The sequence below is a fragment of the Hyalella azteca genome, unplaced genomic scaffold (genome assembly GCF_000764305.2).
Source record: "Hyalella azteca isolate HAZT.00-mixed unplaced genomic scaffold, Hazt_2.0.2 contig12448, whole genome shotgun sequence".
In the NCBI taxonomy this organism is placed as follows: Eukaryota; Metazoa; Arthropoda; class Malacostraca; order Amphipoda; family Hyalellidae; genus Hyalella; species Hyalella azteca.
The window spans coordinates 77389-95500 of record NW_025942407.1 but is presented as its reverse complement, the minus strand read 5'-3'; the positions used below and the strand labels follow the sequence as shown (position 1 = coordinate 95500).

Genomic DNA, 18112 nt, shown 5'->3' with positions numbered 1-18112 from the left:
CAAGCAAAGTCAAAAAGCACATGTACGTCTAACGCAGCAATCGCTTTTACAATTTTTTACAAAAAGGAATAATTTTTCCATGACCTAAATTTTCAAAAAATTTAACTTTAATTGAATATGAGCGCAATTAACGCGTCAGGTCGTCTCACGAGTTCCCAGGAAGTGTTGCTGACATTATTTCTTCAATCGAAAATAAAATAGCAGACGCTGAATCGAAGGTTATCATGAGACCTTCAATAATCGTAAATTATATTAATACAAGGATAATTGTAACTAAAATTGCTTTTAGAGAAGTCAACAGTATCGTTTTTTTTAGTCAAAATTATTTTCTTTAGTTGCTCTTGTTCCCACAGCCACTGCTTCTCTAGCAGTTCCTCGCGCACAGTTCTCAGCGACGGAAGCTGTGCAGCCATTACAGTAATTGCAAACCAAACAAAACAAGGGGACTGTACACTGTAAACTGTACAGCGTGTACTCTGCCCTGTACCGTGAACTCCTTGTGTACGTAGTTTGTGTACTTACCACAACAATCAGTGTTAAGATTCTTCACTTTACCAGACCCTTTATACTAGTGCTACAGCGGGCGCGTAATGTCTGCTGTACGCATTTCAGGAGGAATTCTCTCTCTCTTGGAATGTTCACGGTTTCATTTCTTGAGGAGCAATTGCAGTCTTTGTTTTTGGCTAAAAATTTTTTAATTAAGGACAACAAAAATTGCTAAGCAAACATGGTAGCTTTATGCTCTTATCTTGAACCATTTATAGCCCTAATCCATTTTGCTTCAAATCAGATGTCTTTACGATAGCTTGCGTCAAGCCAGTATTGGTTTGATTTTTCCCACTGTAGGCGTTTAATTTTATCTACATTTTTGTAGGATATGATGCAAGATGAAAATTTTAATCATACAGTTGTCTGACTGACGTGTCAAAGTCAAAGTAATTGGGTGTTTTCCCGGAATAATTGTGGCAAGTAAAATAACATAGCATCATAAATATTTATGATACATAGCACATGATTCATGGAACTAGTTTCGAGATGACATTTCATCTCAAGCCAAGATGTAGCAAGATGTAGACACTAAACCTCAAATCATTTTAGCCTGAATGTTACAATTTTACATTGTTTTACATTATACATTTTTACATTTTATATTGTTACACCAAGGGTTAAATATGTATATATACATCTAACACGGCATTCCATCTTCTCTGCCCCCAGTACACGTGCACAACTGAGCCTTGCATCAATTAGCCCGCTACAGGGCTCTCATATTGAAATAAATGAACAAGACCATTAGTTGTGAACCTCGTCATTTCTTTAAGGTTTCCTCTTAGCTCATTAACATCTCGTTAGCAGGATCGTGTTCCGTGCGGTTCCCTCACATCAGTGAACGACATCGTCCTCGACACGTGGACTGACGCTCAAATGTCCGCACTGCATAGGACAAGGAAGTCCTGGCGTCCCAACACGGGGCGGGCGTCCTATCGGCCCGACGAGTAGTCATGCAAGTGCTATCGGCCCTACGCAGGCCAGTAGTCCTACAAGTCCTATTGGCCCGACGCAGGCCAGTAGTCATACAAGTCCTATCGGCCCGACGCAGGCCAGTAGTCATACAAGTCCTATCGGCCCGACGCAGGCCAGTAGTCATACAAGTCCTATCGGCCCGACGCAGGCCGGTAGTCCTACAAGTCCTATCGGCCCGACGCTGTAGATGCCTACAATAGGTGCCGTGAAGTAGTAGGGCGTAGGTAGATGCCTACAATAGGTGCCGTGAAGTAGTAGAGCGTTGGTAGATGCCTACAATAGGTACCGTAAAGTAGCAGAGCGTAGGTAGATGCCTTTAATAGGTACAGTGAAGTAGTAGGATGTTGGTAGATGCCTCTAATAGGTACCGTAGAGTAGTAAGATGTTAGTAGATGACTACAATAGGTACCGTGAAGTAGTAGAGCGATGGTAGATGCCTATAATAGGTACCTGTCTCAGTTCTACCCACATGCCCGTCGTGGGTCAAAGCTCGGGCACGTGGCAAGGGGCACCGGAAGACCGGCCACCCGCGGTCAGCCTCTTCGATCCCAGCGACAGTAATTATAATTTGTCAAACTTAAATAACATTATTCTAGAATAATATAAATATGGTAACTGTTTAATAAACATAAAAATCTGAATTGTCTTTAAACAGTGCCTGAATGTAATTATATTATCATTGGAAAGCTTCATGTCTGGGTACTTCAACTTTCAACTTTGCAAAGGTGTAAAGACTGTAAGCGAACAGAACATCTAACATTCTATTAACAATACCTACAACGTTAGTCAGTGTAATACTACCAATTAGGCAATGAAATGTTGTCTGCATGTGGCCGTGTTATTATTTTTCCTAAATCTTCTATAATGTCTGTATAAAGTAAGACCGTTGGACACTTTTCAAGTTTTGAGGTCAAAAGTTTATATATTCACTATGCATGATTGTTAGAAAAAGTTAAGTTTCAGAAATCGCAAAGAAATCCGTTCTGAATGCAAAAATTGGTAAATTTAATAAGATAGTCGGTAGAATACATGTTGCAGAAAGCACGTAGAAGCTCCCGCATGTGCAGTCGTTAGTCGCTGTGCAGTCGTTAGTCGCTGTGCAGTCGTTAGTCGCTGTGCAGTCGTTAGTCGCTGTGCAGTCGTTAGTCGCTGTGCAGTCGTTTGTCGCTGTGCAGTCGTTAGTCGCTGTGCAGTTGTTAGTCGCTGTGCAGTCGTTAGTCGCTGTGCAGTCGTTAGTCGCTGTGCAGTTGTTAGTCGCTGTGCAGTCGTTAGTCGCTGTGCAGTCGTTAGTCGCTGTGCAGTCATTAGTCGCTGTGCAGTCGTTAGTCGCCAGGTCTTCCGCAGACTTGAATGACTTCCGGTGAGTGCACTCACACAAATGAATGAAATTCTGTTCAAATAACGACCCACTTTTTACCTTTGTACGAGTCATCCTGACTTACTTTGGTCCGGCTAAAGAGCGCATCATTAATTGCTACATCCGCTCTCTGCTCGGGCTTTATGTGAGAACCTGGGTCAGTATTTGGACAATTTGACTCATACATTTGTCTGAGTTGGAACGAGGTCTTCTGTAGACTACGGCTGCTGGGGTGCAGTTGTTCAGCATACACTTAGAGAAATGAATGAGAAGTTGTCTAAATAGCGAACCTTTTTTGCCTTGTGTAGCCAATCAGGACCAATTGTCTGCCCTGGAATAAGGAGTTCTCAACGGTACACGTAGAAAGTGTGTCACTTTTCGGCCAATATGCCGCTAGTTTTATAATATGAATTTTGCTTACAAATAAATTTTATTACATGCGTTACATGTGATGAAATAGCTTAACATGCTATTGATCGCCGTACATGAGTTACATGTGATTACAAGTGTGGAACGATTTTCTGTTTCCCATATTAGCTTTCGTTCAATTTAATTTTTGCCATTATAATTACTTCGGTTACATTTATTTGTTTACAAATAGATTCCATTTAACTTTTCGGTTTCCCATTTTAATCAATTTTATTTTTCTGTCTCCCTCTAAATTTTCTTTCGTTAAGCTGTTCTGCGTTAGATTTTTTACGATTACTCTATTGCTTACTAGGCTTCATAAGACTTTCCTGAACCCATTAGGTTTACTTCGATTACTCTGTTTCCAATCTAATTTGAATAGCCGATCACGATCGAGTGATTCAAAATAACCACAAAAAAAGGCATCCAAATTTATTTCTGAGATGTTCGAATAATTATTTTATGATAAACCGATCGACAGACGATCCAAGAAGCTCGTAAAAATAATAACTTGCAGAAGATCATCGGCACTATCACAACTTCCGAGTGTGTCACGACGTTTATAGGTCACATGTTACATTCTAACATCTTCGTATGGTATTGGAGCTCACCTTTCATGTTCATAATCGGCAGGTTATGATCATAAATAATCTATGACCATTAGAAATATATTAGATGTTTATGTTTGTTCATGAATATTTGCCCCCCTACGCGCATGTTACTTGAACGGAAGAAGCCTCGCTAACCTTAACCGGAAACGTCCTTTAACAGACACGAAATTGTCGACAGGTCTGCAGTAATTACAGGTCTTCTGATCCTTGTCCTACCCCTGTCCCAAGCAGGTGACCTGTACAGCTACAGGTCATAACCTGCCACAGATGAATCACTAATATTCAACTGAAGGGATCTTTGTTTGAATGAATGAATGAATGAAAAATCATTCTATCATCTATCTGATATTGCATTATTATCATACAACAATTCCGTAACATTTTTCGTCAATTACTTAATAATAAATAGGGTGTATTTTTTCAATGGTTCTTCAATGGTCGCACTACAGTCATCTACTGTTCCATCAATGGTAGGATAAGTGATCATGTATATGAACTACGCAAGCACATGACGATAGTTTTTCATTTGGAATAAAAACAATTCATGCCTTAATTAAAATAACGTTCAGTGATTTTCATATATAAATATTTTCACATCCAAATTCATGCAAATTTTATTTACATTTTTAGTCCAGGGATAAATTTTCAGTCATGATTCAGTTCATTTCATGATTTTATTCCACAGTTTCATTCCCGAAGTTCCAAAAAATTATTATTAAGAAATCTATATATATAATCTACGTTGATATTTACAGTGAAATGTCACCTAATATTATTAATGGCATATGGGACATGCAACAAGGTTCCTAAAGCTTTCGTTGTTACGATGTAATAACTCCGAGGCTAGTCATGCCGCGATCGGCTGAGCTAAACGCTGAAAATGTTGGAAGCGTTAATTTTTCCAATGATGACAATTAGCCAGGTTTTTTTAAACACAATAAATCGGCTCACAACTTTGCCTTAGTTAACGCAATTGAGGCTTTCGATTTTTACGCTGGAATTTATGGCGCCTGAGGAAGGGCGAGGTTAACTCGCTGACGAGATCATCCTGTTCATTGCTCACGACTTGAACCAATACCATTTCAACAGGATGAGGATCAAACCGACAATAATTTGACATGGTTCTGAGCTGAACAAACATTATTTTAACATGATGTAGTGCAAATTTAAAAAAATTTGCTGTGAACATCATTACGGAATTTTATGCTTAGTATTTTCATAAATACTATTTTCACTATCTTCCAGCCTCTGAAAATCCAACAGTAAGATTCGTTTTAAAATAAAAGATGCTTTCGAAGGATGCTTCTGACCCCTTGAATAATTCAAAACACGGAGTGATAATTGGTTTTGCTGGTCAACGATGATTGGTCGAAAAGTCGTCGCGTAAATCTACTTTACTTCTTGGAACGCACTAACGGCGTATGTATGTTCTTTGGATGACCGACAGAAGGCCTGGTATAATTTGCAATAAGGTATCCGGGCAGGAGAGCACGTAACATTTTCGTTGACATACCAGCCATGCCACACGTAATGGCAACTAGCGGGAGAAGCGCCGCGCCAAAGCATGCCCCTGAGGGTGCTCGCTACATGACTCTGGTGGTGAGAGCGAATTCCCAGACATGGTGAAAACAAAAATAAAAACCTGTGTGTGATTTGTGATAGATGGAAGGAGCTGTTAAGGCTCTGTATTAAATATATTATGTAGGAGTCGAAAAGTCTATTTATTTTTAAAATCTGAGTTATGATCAGATGAATTGAGACTCGTGAATTATATAGATAATAAATTCACTGCAAATGGATCACGCAGTGTGTGTAAATCAATAATTCTTGATTAACCTTCAACGCCAGCTAAAACCAATTATTCCCTAGCGGGAAAAACTGATGTTACCAATATCTATCATAAATTCCTTATAAATTCCCCTGAAATGTCTTCGCTCGGAAATTTCAAGTTATGTTGAGAGTGGTGAAAGAAATAGCGTCTGAGATGAAGATTGTACATTTCCTCCACCGTATACGCATCTTGGGGCGCGTTATCGCCTACGCTAGACGCCGCTATCGCGCGTTGCACAACGCAACATCTGTGTACCGACGCCGGCCACATACTTCCTTGATACCCTGGCCCTTGCCGGCCTGTACCTGCTGATACTGCACCGTGTCTGGGCACCTTGAGACGCAACATCTATGATGCATACCAGTATATACTGCACTACGTAACGTACCTAGCCACGCAGTATGTTTTCTGGTGGATTATTTGAAGATGCTTCATGTTTTGCTACTAGATGTTCAGCTTCTCTGCTTATATAATTGTTCATAAACGTTAATGTTTCTGACTTACAATAAATTTTAATACTGAGGAGGCCTACGATGCAGAGTGTAGTGGGATTGAGCATTGCGAAACATCCCGAAGAAATTTGCCAGCCAGCATACGTTAACGGCAAGCTGAGCAATATGTGAAAGTCATACCTCGTAAAAAGTCATTCAGAAAAATATCCGCCACATAATGTATTTAAGTGATATACAAACATAATATTCCAAATGCAAGTAATAATTGCTTCGTAATTTTATTTAATAAATGGTTCTCCTGTTCAATGTTGACTTCAATCTGTTGAAGTTTTCTTTGCCTCTTAACGTATTCGTGCAAAACATGTTCTTGTCTCAGACCCAGCGTCGTTCACGCTCACGACAATGTCACCAAACCCATTTACCCTTTTTTCACACGGGACAATTTGCTCCCTTAAACTTTCCCTCGTCCCTCTCCCCTTTTCCTTCCTTCTGTCTTCCCCCCTTACCGTCTGCAAGCCTGTCGCTTCTAATTACTCCGTACGATAAAGTTCAGAGCGGCTCTTCATAAATCTGTACGTGTGAGCCACCGCGTTGACGCTTGCGTCGCGACGAAAACTGCTGTTGGTCGTAACTGCTGTCGTATCTTCGTTTTCGATAATATTCTGGCATGTGTGCTTTATTTTAACTTAACTATATAAACCATTTTCAACTTGTATATAAAAACTGTGGCCACTTGAAGGAGCCAATATTTATTCTTGGGTAATTCGACGCTAAATGTACATATGATTTAAATTTATATGGTGGGACTTCTTTTATAAAAGTTTCAACTTCTTCAAAGTATGCAGCATTTACTTTGGCCTTTATGTTTAATGTGATGTCAGTTTGAAAATATCATTATGAGATTTCCATTCGCTTATGATGCCATCCACTTTCCCCACACCTGCAAAGGTTTTTATTGAAGTCATCAAGTGGGGAAGCTTCAACGCTGAGAACAACCAAGCCGCCGACGTGATAGCCACTACCGAACTCATTCGCTCCTATCATCACCTATGGCTTCAAACGGCAACGCTTGCTCTGCTAGATGTTTCTTCATTTGCGATATTTGTTTTTACTCGAACATCAACCCTAAAGTCAACTCGAAGATTATTTGCCTGTGTTTTCCTGGGCACTTCTTTGCGACCCTCAGTGTAACTGAAGTTGAAGGAAGGGAAAAAACGGTCGTAAAGCGGTCTTCATCTCGCCATGCTTGAAACGGATGGGCCACAAGCAACGTGTTGACAGCTACCTCACTAATCGACCGTCAGGAGTCTCTAGCGACAAAGTATAATATCTTAATCGCAGCTACTAACTTAGCAGGAAGCCTTTACTGAGGACGAAGTGCTGGCAATTAACTAATTATATCTTCCTTTGACGTGACTCAAATTCAACACAACTTACATCAGACTGGTAGAGTAAAAGTTCATCGCAATAAAATTTACCAGTTTGGCGAATGTGCGTAAACTTTTCATCCCCAAATTAGGACAAATAGGTGTTCAGATGTTGAACACGATTTGTATTACGTGTTTAGATTTACTGGCAAACACGCTAAGTTATATGAATTTTTAGTTATCTTGTGCGCTGATAAAAAGTTTAATGTACGTGTTGAAGCGATAAAGTTGTGTTTCATTCATGGCACAACAAGTGTTTAATTGTTTATTAGCCATTCACCAAAAAGATGTTTCTACTGAACTGCCAATTTTGCATCAGAAAAATACACTGTCTTCACGTTATTAGTTAGTTATTGGCCGCATATGTATAAATATATTAAACGTAATCGCTGAGAACTAAAGTTATTCCAATAAGAGGTTTTATAAGTTTCTATGAAGTTACGGCGATGACTGATTATATTCGGAAATTTTCAGCTTTATTCCATGCAATTTAAGCAAATAATTAGTTTTGAGTCTGATGAATAATTAAAGGCGTAAGTATTTTGTTAATTTACCTTTTAGGTCTATTGTTATATTAGCAACTAAAAATATTTCAGAACTGATCATTTTGACCACCTCACCAACTTCATTAGCGATCTAACAGCTTTGGAGCTATAGTTTCATGTTTACTAACAAAGTTAGGTTGAGAACCGTGCGTTGTTTTTACCTCAAATCATCGTTGAATAACGAAAAACTATGGCTACGACGTTGGACGAAGATAATCGCACTGCTCTAGTAAAGCTAGAGTATATTAAAGAAATAAGGTAAGTACTAAAATTAGGCGCCAATATTGCAGAAAGACACTCCTATTTTAAGCTAAAATAAGCTTATTTCTCAATAAAAATCAAGATTTGATTGTCCATTTCATGCACTTCAATTGACAGAAAAATTTTTATTGTCATTTTATCAATACATGCTGTGTAGTAAATAACATTGAGAAATTATGTGCCATGTGCAGACTGCAGTGCACAAACAATTGTTTGTAATACTAATAGAACCCTTGTTGGTTATATACTTATAGTTATTAGTTAGCCTAGCTATAGACTTTTTTCGACTCTCCCTCAAGTTCATTTTTGAGTTAGGATAGTACTTTGGATTATAAGTAGACCAGTAGGCAGTAGGTAAAGTATCATAGATGCCAGCATTGTCATTCAAAATATACTATTTAGTAGGTTTTGGTGTGTTCTTGTACATTAAGTAATAAAACTATTTAACTGAGTATTAATTAAGGCCCTGATTGAGAACCGAGAGGCTTTGAACAGGTTTGGCTCTTCCCTATGCATTTCTTCACAAATTAGAATAGACTTTACTCCACTCGTAAATGAGATGGCGATATAGATTTTTTCATGCTTACCCAGCTATTTATTTATAAATGGTGGACAGGAAAAATAAATATGTAGACATGGTATTAAAAGAGTTTTAAAGAGAGGAAATTTCAAGAAACTTTGAATATTATTTTTCATCAAGTCTGTGTCTTTTATACTTTTTTTGAGATGTAAACACATAGTGGCAAACCAGAGCTTTTTTAGAATCAGTTCATTCCTAATTTCCTCATTTACTCAAGATTTAAGCCAATTTCTTGAGTATGATAATGCTGGTAAGAGTGGTATCCAGGATACTTTACTGGTCTACTTATAGGACTCTAAAATGAACTTGAGGGAGAGTCTAAAAAACTCTCTGCTTTGCCACTATGTGTAAACAGGTTGTAATTTTTATTCTCCATTGAATGGTACATTTGGCATTCCTTGATCAGCCTCCTTGTTGTAAATATTATTTCTCAAAAAATAGTTATGATCAAGCCTGCTGATATGCGAAGGGAAAATCCCACATACTATCTGCTCAAATAGAGGCGTTGTGGAGCACTGGAAGGTATGAGGGGAAAGAGACGTCATAAATTACTCAACTGTCAGTTCACAAGGGGTGGCATGGTGACGGCAAACTCGATGAGGGGCAAAGAATAATACATGACCAGTGCCATGGTCAGGAAGATGTGCCAGGTGTGCGGGAATTTATTTTGTCATTTTAATGACCTGCGCGGTGCGCCGTACTATGCTGGTAAAAAAATGCGCCGTGCACCGTACTTTAGAAAGCTAAAATAGTTCAAATATGGACGCGCGGCAACGCAAATTATGCAATCGCACTGACCGTACACACAAACGTGTATGTATCCGCATTGTTGTGGTTGGATATGAGTTAACTAGATTGCTAACGCGTCAACTCAGGTTCTAAGAGTCAGCACAGTTAAAAGTTTATATTTCGTTGGTCATCAAAGATCAAAGTTTATATCGACTACGTGAGTCGAACTGACAATAATAAAATATAAGACATGTCCGGGTTACTTCTGACTTCCACTTGTCGGATACGGAACGTACGGTAATCGTAAACTGCGGCTATTATACATACAAAATGTAAACAGATGGTGTTCAGTGTTGCCATATGACTTTGGAGAAAATTTCTTCTAAAATAAAGTTCTAGATTTCTCATTCACCAAATTTCCGTATCAAGAAAAATCATATATTATTGAAAGATAATTAAAGGCATACTGTACTGAGTATTACGTCTGTTCCTCCACAAACTGCTTGTGCGCGGCAGCGCGACGTAGAATTGATGGCCGGGATTGCGCGAACACGTGCGCGAAGAGAATCAATTTTCATTACATTGCGCCAACTGTAATGAAAAAAAAGTGAAAATGCGCGGGAAAATTCACCGAAAACATACATCATCCTGAGTGTGGGACCAGTGGTTGGCCTAATCCAACTAGTTTTAGCCAACCGTTGGCCATTACCGGTACTCTGCCACCTGAAAGCAACCAGTTGGCGCAAGAAAGGGGCTGGCTAGGATATCATATTACAAAGAGTACAAGCTCAAGGGTAGCGACTGGCTGAGCTTTACGTAGATCAAGGATTTTACACAATGGTCGTGAAAACCTTGCTCTCAGACTTTGCTGCGTTCAGACTACAAGCTTTAAGGATTTGATATGATATATAGTAGTAGTTTAATGTTGGCATGTTGCTGGCTTGATGTGGCTGATATTTGATTGACAACTTTGACATTTTAATAACTATTTAATTGACATTTCCATGTCCTTTAAAATCATGAAGATGTTGCCATGTCTTGTTCATTGGATTTCCTTCATATTATAAAAATATTTTATTCAAATTCTGACATTTCTGAGTGGAATAAAATTAATCAAAGAGCAAAAGACTGCATAATGAAACATTATTTGTAGACAAAAATCTTAAGTGCATCAAAATTTTGGTTGATGATGCAATTTTTGCCGTTTTTGAACTATAGGTATATGTATCATTATAGAAATTGACAGTTTCAAAACTATTGTCTAGTGATAACCTTAGGAATTGAGATTGAGCACATTAATGTCACATGCACCAAAATGCCACAGAGCAGTACCAAATGTTGGGTTACTAAGCATTAAGCACTCACTTAAGCTGCTTGAGCTCTTAGAGGTGTTTGGGCCTTGTAGGTGATGATTTTAGGTTGAGGTACAGAATACTAATCAAATATATAATTAATAAGCCAAATCTCACCCTGAACAACCTATCTTTTCAGTCTGACAGTGTGCATGTGGCGTGCCCAATGATACCCAAGACAGATTAAAATGTGATAAACTGTAGTATGTTTTGGCAAATTTTGCTTTATGTATTTCTTATAATTTTGGTGATAAAATAATTGTTTGAAATTTGCAGACACTTATGAAATTGCTCATTTATTGTGTGAATGAGATGCTTCAAAACAATTTCTTAACTTAAGCAGTTATATACAGTCCTGTAAACTTGTCTTTGAGACTCATTAGCATTGAAATGTAAGCTTTAAGTTGAATTTTGTGCAATTTAGACTGGTATATTCCATACTTTGTTTTGATTATTTTCTTTAATTATTGTCTTCCTGAACAGGCAGAAAATGCTTGGTGTGGAGCGTTTACGCTGCCGTTTGGCTGCTGAGGTAGAAGCAGTGCAGGTGGAGGAGGCCAGTCTTGCTGACTATAAAGCTGAGATGGAACAACTGCTGCAGGAGAAAATGGCTCATGTTGAAGAGTTACGTCAGATTCATGCTGACATCAATGCGGTGAGCTTTACAATTATTGATTTTCAATTTTCATACATAAGCTGAAAAAATGTGATGGTACAAATTTTGTTCCATATCCATATTAAAAAACCAGCTTACAATTTTGGACAAGTTAGTTTGATGTGTGTATATATGTAATATACCGGTACCACATAATTAGAACTTCATCTAGTTCCTTGAAAGTTATGGAAAAAATGTGTGCAGTGCACTCTTGGTTGGCATCAATTATTGTTAATCAATTGAAATAAGATCATTAGACCATGTATGTGCCAGAAGTTCATTGAAAACTGTCTTTCTTTGTGTAGATTGAAAAATTTATCTTATGAATTTTTTTAATAAATACATTGATACTTTAGCATCCATGCTTAATTTCCATTTTTTAGATGGAAAACATCATCAAAAGTGGGGAGGAAATCAGATGCAAAGCCTTGGAAAATGCAAGGCGTCTCTATGAGGAATACCAGGTGAGAGTTATGTATATTAATTGTAAGTTACAATCATTATTTACGTATGTGAAAAGTTTTCTAAAATGATCATGTTTAGAAAATACCGTATCAAATATAGCTTTGACAGTTTTATGAACAGTTTAAATAAATGTTTATTTGTGTTTTTACAGTTGTTTTGGTTCAAATTGTTTAAAAGCTTTGGGATTTTGCCTCTGTGGAAAGACCTAAAGGAAATAGTTTGATTTGCAAGTTAAAGCTTGAATCGGTAAAAAAATTTAATTTCTAATGATGAGACTTGCATGCTGTCTGTGGAATTAAGATCAAGTTATTGATCTGCATAAAAAATAATAAATTGAGCACCCTTTTATAGGTAATTCTAGGTCAATTTATGCTACATTAATATTAGGTAGGTAACATATTTCAATGCCACTATTTGTAGGCCAATTTATAAATTTGTTTGTGTTTCATATTTTTGTGATGCCCATTCACATAATAGGAGCTTTGATTCTGTAGGTATACCTACCTAACTGATCAGATAGTATTTTCAGGGTAAGAATTATTCATTTCTATTGCAAAATTACTTAATGTGGGTTATTTTATGCCATGAAACGCTGCAAATATTTCCCATTTTCTTGATTTTGCCTGGAAGCATTGCTTGTGCTTATTTTAGGTGAGAAAATTATTACAGATTTTTCTCTTTAATTTCAGCCCATGAAGAATGAGGCAGTGCGTCTGGTTGCCATGCATCTTCCTCGCGCTGTTCAGCCAACTGCTCTCTCTGCTGACGATGATCCTGTGCCTCCCAAGTGAGCATAATTTTCTTCCAAAAAACTCGAAAAAAATCTATGCAATGGGAAGATAGCTGTTCTTTCTCTATTGATATTAATAAAACCAATATATCATCTAGTTATGAAATTTTCATGTAATGTGCAACTCTTGCATGTAGATTTATTGCATGTTGAATTAATCATTAGTGCATGAAATCCAACTTTTTCCCATGGAATTTAATTTCTTTCATGAAATTTATGTTATTCTTTGTTTGGGCGTTGAGGTTAAATTTGTTTGTTCTTGTGCAGTTTCTTTGAGAAATCCGGCATGGAATGGTCGCACGACTCTGACGACATGCAAGGGTCGGGCCTGTCAATTGGTGGGGGGCACTCGGGCGCCCTCGGGGGACTGTCCTCCTCTCTGGCAGGGCTCCCCACGCTGGGGGGACTTGGCAGCTCCTCCCCCTTCCTCTCGCATCACCAAGGGGGACTGGCACCCATGAGGGGACCACAGAAGGTGGAACAGAGACCTCTCCCTCCCCCGCCAGGGCCTCCTGCTCCCTCTTTCAGGTTAGAGATTTTCAGTTAGAATAAAATAGTAAATTTTTCTATTTAATATATTTTATATTTACTCTCTATTTATTGACATAATTTTACATATACTATTTACATATCTGTAAAAAATTACTGAGTGTTATTTAGGGATACAAATGCTCAAATATTAATTCTTATTTCAATGAAGCAATATGAAATTCAAATTTCCTAGCGTGAATTGATGAAAATTCTGAAAATATTTTCCTATACAGTCATTATCCTCGTCTCAACTTAAGTAAACATCTAACTACTTCCGTTGTTGTTATTCCTCAAGAAATAATACCTACGTATTCAAATTTTGTGTCATGTTCTACAAGAAGATAAGCCCCGGCAATTGATGTGAAGTTACTATCACTGATTTGTTGCCAGTAGTCATTACTAAATTGTCCGCGGTAGCCATCACTATGTTGTCGGCACTAGCCATCACTAAATTGTCGGCAGTAGCATCACTAAATTATTTTTGTTTACAGACAACAGCCGCCCCCCATGAAGTCATGCCTGAGCTGCCACCAGCAAATCCACCGCAACGCCCCCATCTGCCCGCTCTGTAAGGCCAAGAGCCGCTCACGCAACCCAAAGAAGCCAAAGAAGAAAGACTAAATGTCGACCGTCTTATTATTCTGTCTTTAGACTCAGTCTTCAGGATTGTTCTTAACCCGTGGCAGTCTTTAGGCTGCTAGAAATCAGTGACAGTCTTCGAATTGCTTTAAAAAAGTTGCTGTTTCAAGGCTGCTCTGAACGCGTAGCGGCTTTGTGGTTAGCGTGTGGAGCCACAAAAAAAAAATTTTTACATCGACATAACGAAGTCTTTGAGTCACAATAGAAAATCTCAAAATTCAGATTTTATTAGTTACTGACGGGTTTGGAAGTTTGTTTTTGATTTTAAAATTGTGATTTAAAAAGAAACTCGTATCATTCTTGGTAACGGAATTTCGATAACAGAATACCAATTTTGCTGAAGTTTTAATCTGATGACTGTAGTGGACATATAATGGTTGTTCATTTGTTAGTGTCAACAACTGAGTACATGAGGCAGTATGCAATGCTTGCAATTAACATCACATTGCCTCATTGGTTCCCATTTCTTCCTTTAATGATGACAAGTCTTCTGCATGACGCTGCTGCCTTGCTCTCTTTTCAGCTCTCTGATGACTGTGTGTAGGTGTTTTTGCAAGTAATTGAAATTATTTGTCTGGGACCTCCTGATCATGACAAGTTACTTACAAGGGAGTTGTTTACATTTGTGCCGAATACGAAAGGTTTGGTATAGAATTTTTTCTCGAAATTCGTGCCAAACTTAATATTAGTATTCGTATTAATTTCTCATGACTTGTGCCAAACATTCCTGGATGCATCTCATTTAATTTTTAAGTATTTTATTTGCGTAATTGAAGAAAAATAGCTTGAGCACGCGTTGTGGAGCTGGAAAAGTCGACTTTATTTTATATATAAGGCCAATTAATTGATTGCTCCAACCTAACGCGATTCTCTCTCAATACTTGATGTATAGATCAATTGATGAAATCAATGATTCAATCAATTGAAATCAATGAATACTTGATGTTTAAATCAATTCTCTCAAGATGTATAAATTAGAACTTTGATAATTATGGTTTTAATTCTATAGAGAAAAAGAAAACCTGGAAGATTTCCCTGGCTCTTATCTGATCAAAAATAGCATTACTAATTGGTTTAGAATATCAAGCCAAGCAAGCATCATATAACATTGACAGACGTCGCAGTGGTGAGCGTCTTTAACCATAACACGTTCGCTGGTCTTATTTTTACACCACCATTCCTCTACATTTCCCTCGTATGTATAAAGGAAAACCTCGCCAAAATCCCTCCTAATGCGCCTGATCATGAATGTTGGTTGTTGTTGTCCCAAGTGGTGGCACAAGCGTACGACTTAGTGGAATAATTGTCATGGTTTAAAATTTCACCACAGCCCACACTCCAAACAGGAGATAATTGAAAACATCAGTATCAGTAATACTAATGGCGTAACTAGAGGTATCGTCTCTACTGAAGCACAGATTTCCCTGGCTACCTCAGCCACTTGTATCTTCTTGGCGCTGTGATCCCGACTTATTTGTGTGAGTGTTTTGTTTGGCTTGTCTCGTATCTTCTGTGTTGTTTAGTGAGTAGCAATAATAGTCCCTTCAGTTCTTAATGCTTCTCTTCATACCGCTTCATCGGTTATCCATTCGAGCACGTAACAGCGGAGATCGCAGAAACTTCCTTCGCTGCATGTCCAAACTGCAGAGTATTTTTTTACTTTCATCTTCCCTGTTTCATGTGGCAGCTCTGGTGGTGACTTTTGAACAAACAATGGAAAAATGTCAGTGTGCCTCAAAATGCTTCACGCGTCGTGGCGGTCACTAAGTTCGTTTAGTCTACGTTCTAAAGATTCTTCCTTCACTTTCATTTTTTGTTACTCTCAAATTATGTAATCTGCTCTATCAGTGTTTGTGTCGTTAACTACATCTTATTTATAATGGTATTCCTACCTGATGAGCAAATTAATCTGGTATCTGAGTACTGAGGTCTTGATGTTATTTCTGGTCCCTCAGTGACAGAATGACGATGAAGTCGTGTCTCGATGGGTGCTTATTTACATGAAGATTCTTAGCCAGATTAAAATGTGCTCAACATTTGATATCTCAAAAATATTGTCGCGAAGTTTTTACGTTTGTTTTATATTCGCCTAGAATCTCATCTAGTCTTAAGAGTTGATGTCGTGCGGTGTTGTGTGCGTGTTTTTGATAAGGGCTTGATAGTTGTTTCCGTTTGGTTCATAGCGTGGCTTACACAACTAAGATTCCTTAGCGCTTTGCTGCAATGATTCCTTGGCGCTTGGTTTCACAATTCTGAAAAATTATCTAATTCTGATTACCTAGTCGAAATTTTTTTTACACACTTAGCACTCAAGTTTAAGTATTTGACAGGTCACAATGTATGAAATCTATAGAGGGGTTTTGATAGATCATTATTCTTTTACATACTGACCATTGTGTGCTTTGGTGCAGACATTGAATGGAAGTCTTATGGTCTCATTCAGGTCATGAAAAAATTATTCCTTCAAGGATTTTCCATGAGGCTAGCTACGGTTGGAATCATAATTGAATCAATTAATTTTGTTTTGAAAATGTATCACTGTGCACCACTTCTCATGTACAATCGCTGTCCGCTGTATTATAGTAGTCGCTCTTGCCTGTGATTTCTGAGTAAATCTTTCGTTAATTCTCAGTTTCATTAAAATTTCCTCCGTCAGCCGCTAATGTGAAGAAAACTAAATTCCATTATTTCTTCGCAAGTTACCGTAAGTATCATCCATCCCATGGCACACCGTATTGTATCAAGTCTACCGTTCCTTCTGTAGGTATCTATCTATTGTAAATATCTGAGACCGAACCAGCAAAACTCGCTTTAGTACTCTTAGCGTCCTAAGTACACGTAGCGTCCTAATGAACGTAGCGTCCTAAGAAACGTAGCGTCCTAAGTACACGTAGCGTCCTAATGAACGTAGCGTCCTAAGAAACGTAGCGTCCTAAGTTCACGCAGCGTCCTAAGTTCACGCAGCGTCCTAAGTACACGTAGCGTCCTAAGTACACGTAGCGTCCTAAGTACACGTTGCGTTCTAAGTACACGTAGCGTCATAATAAACGTAGCGTCCTAAGTACACGTAGCATCCTAAGTACACATTGCGTCCTAAGTACACGTAGCGTCCTAAGTACACGTAGCGTTCAAAGTACACGTAGCGTCCTAAGTACACGTAGCGTCCTAAGTACTAGTAGCGTCCTAAGTACACGTAGCGTCCTAAGTACACGTAGCGTCCTAAGTACACATAGCGTCCTAAGTACACATAGCGTCCTAAGTGCACGTAGTGTCCTAAGTATACGTACCTCCTATGTACACGTAGCTTAGATTTCTCGTCTGTGATTGGCGGGTTCAGCTAGAAAAGCCGTTCGTGATTGGCTGATGGGGTCATGAACTTGAAATGATTGAACGTGAAATTGAAATGATTGGCACAAAAAATTCACTTGGAAATGCAATAAATGACGGAAATTTTCTAGGAATTGCTACACTGTTATTACGTTCACTGAGTATCGATTGAACGGCTCGTCAATCGCAATCATCCAATTCATTTGTATGGAATGCACATTTAATTTCTTTTCGTCGTAATCCTGTCTTGTTCAACGATATTCTCAATTAAAAAATTATAATTTCTTCTCACGAGGCTTTAAAAAACCAGACAATCTTGATCTCAGCTTCAGGTTATAAGAATATCACGCCACCCTATGTCTCTTTCACGAAACTCTACAGCGGCTGCTGCTTCTCTGTCATGGAGCTTTTTTTGAGGGAGGTTATTAATTGGTATTGATGACTTTTTAGAATAGAATAGAATAGAATAGAAGTGTCGGCGCTGAAGAAATAGGCCCATGGCCTGTTGCCGATTCTTGAACTTTTCGTGACTTGATTCACAAGGGATCCGGCCTTTGGAACCCGATCTTTCCATAGCTGACGATTGATTGAGATAGCTGCTGGACTTATTGCCTGGTCCGTAATTTGC

The 18112-nt window shown here is 38.3% G+C and overlaps 1 protein-coding gene across 1 annotated transcript; it reads left to right on the top strand.

The window, feature by feature from the left end:
• The first annotated feature begins 8259 nt into the window (after positions 1–8259).
• On the top strand, positions 8260–16782 carry LOC108674923 (zinc finger C4H2 domain-containing protein). Its single transcript, XM_018162905.2, has 6 exons — positions 8260–8413; positions 11561–11732; positions 12116–12196; positions 12887–12984; positions 13255–13515; positions 14010–16782. The coding sequence occupies exons 1-6, from the start codon at positions 8346–8348 to the stop codon at positions 14137–14139; spliced, it is 810 nt and encodes a 269-aa protein (XP_018018394.1). The 5' UTR covers positions 8260–8345; the 3' UTR covers positions 14140–16782.
• The last annotated feature ends 1330 nt before the right edge of the window (positions 16783–18112 follow it).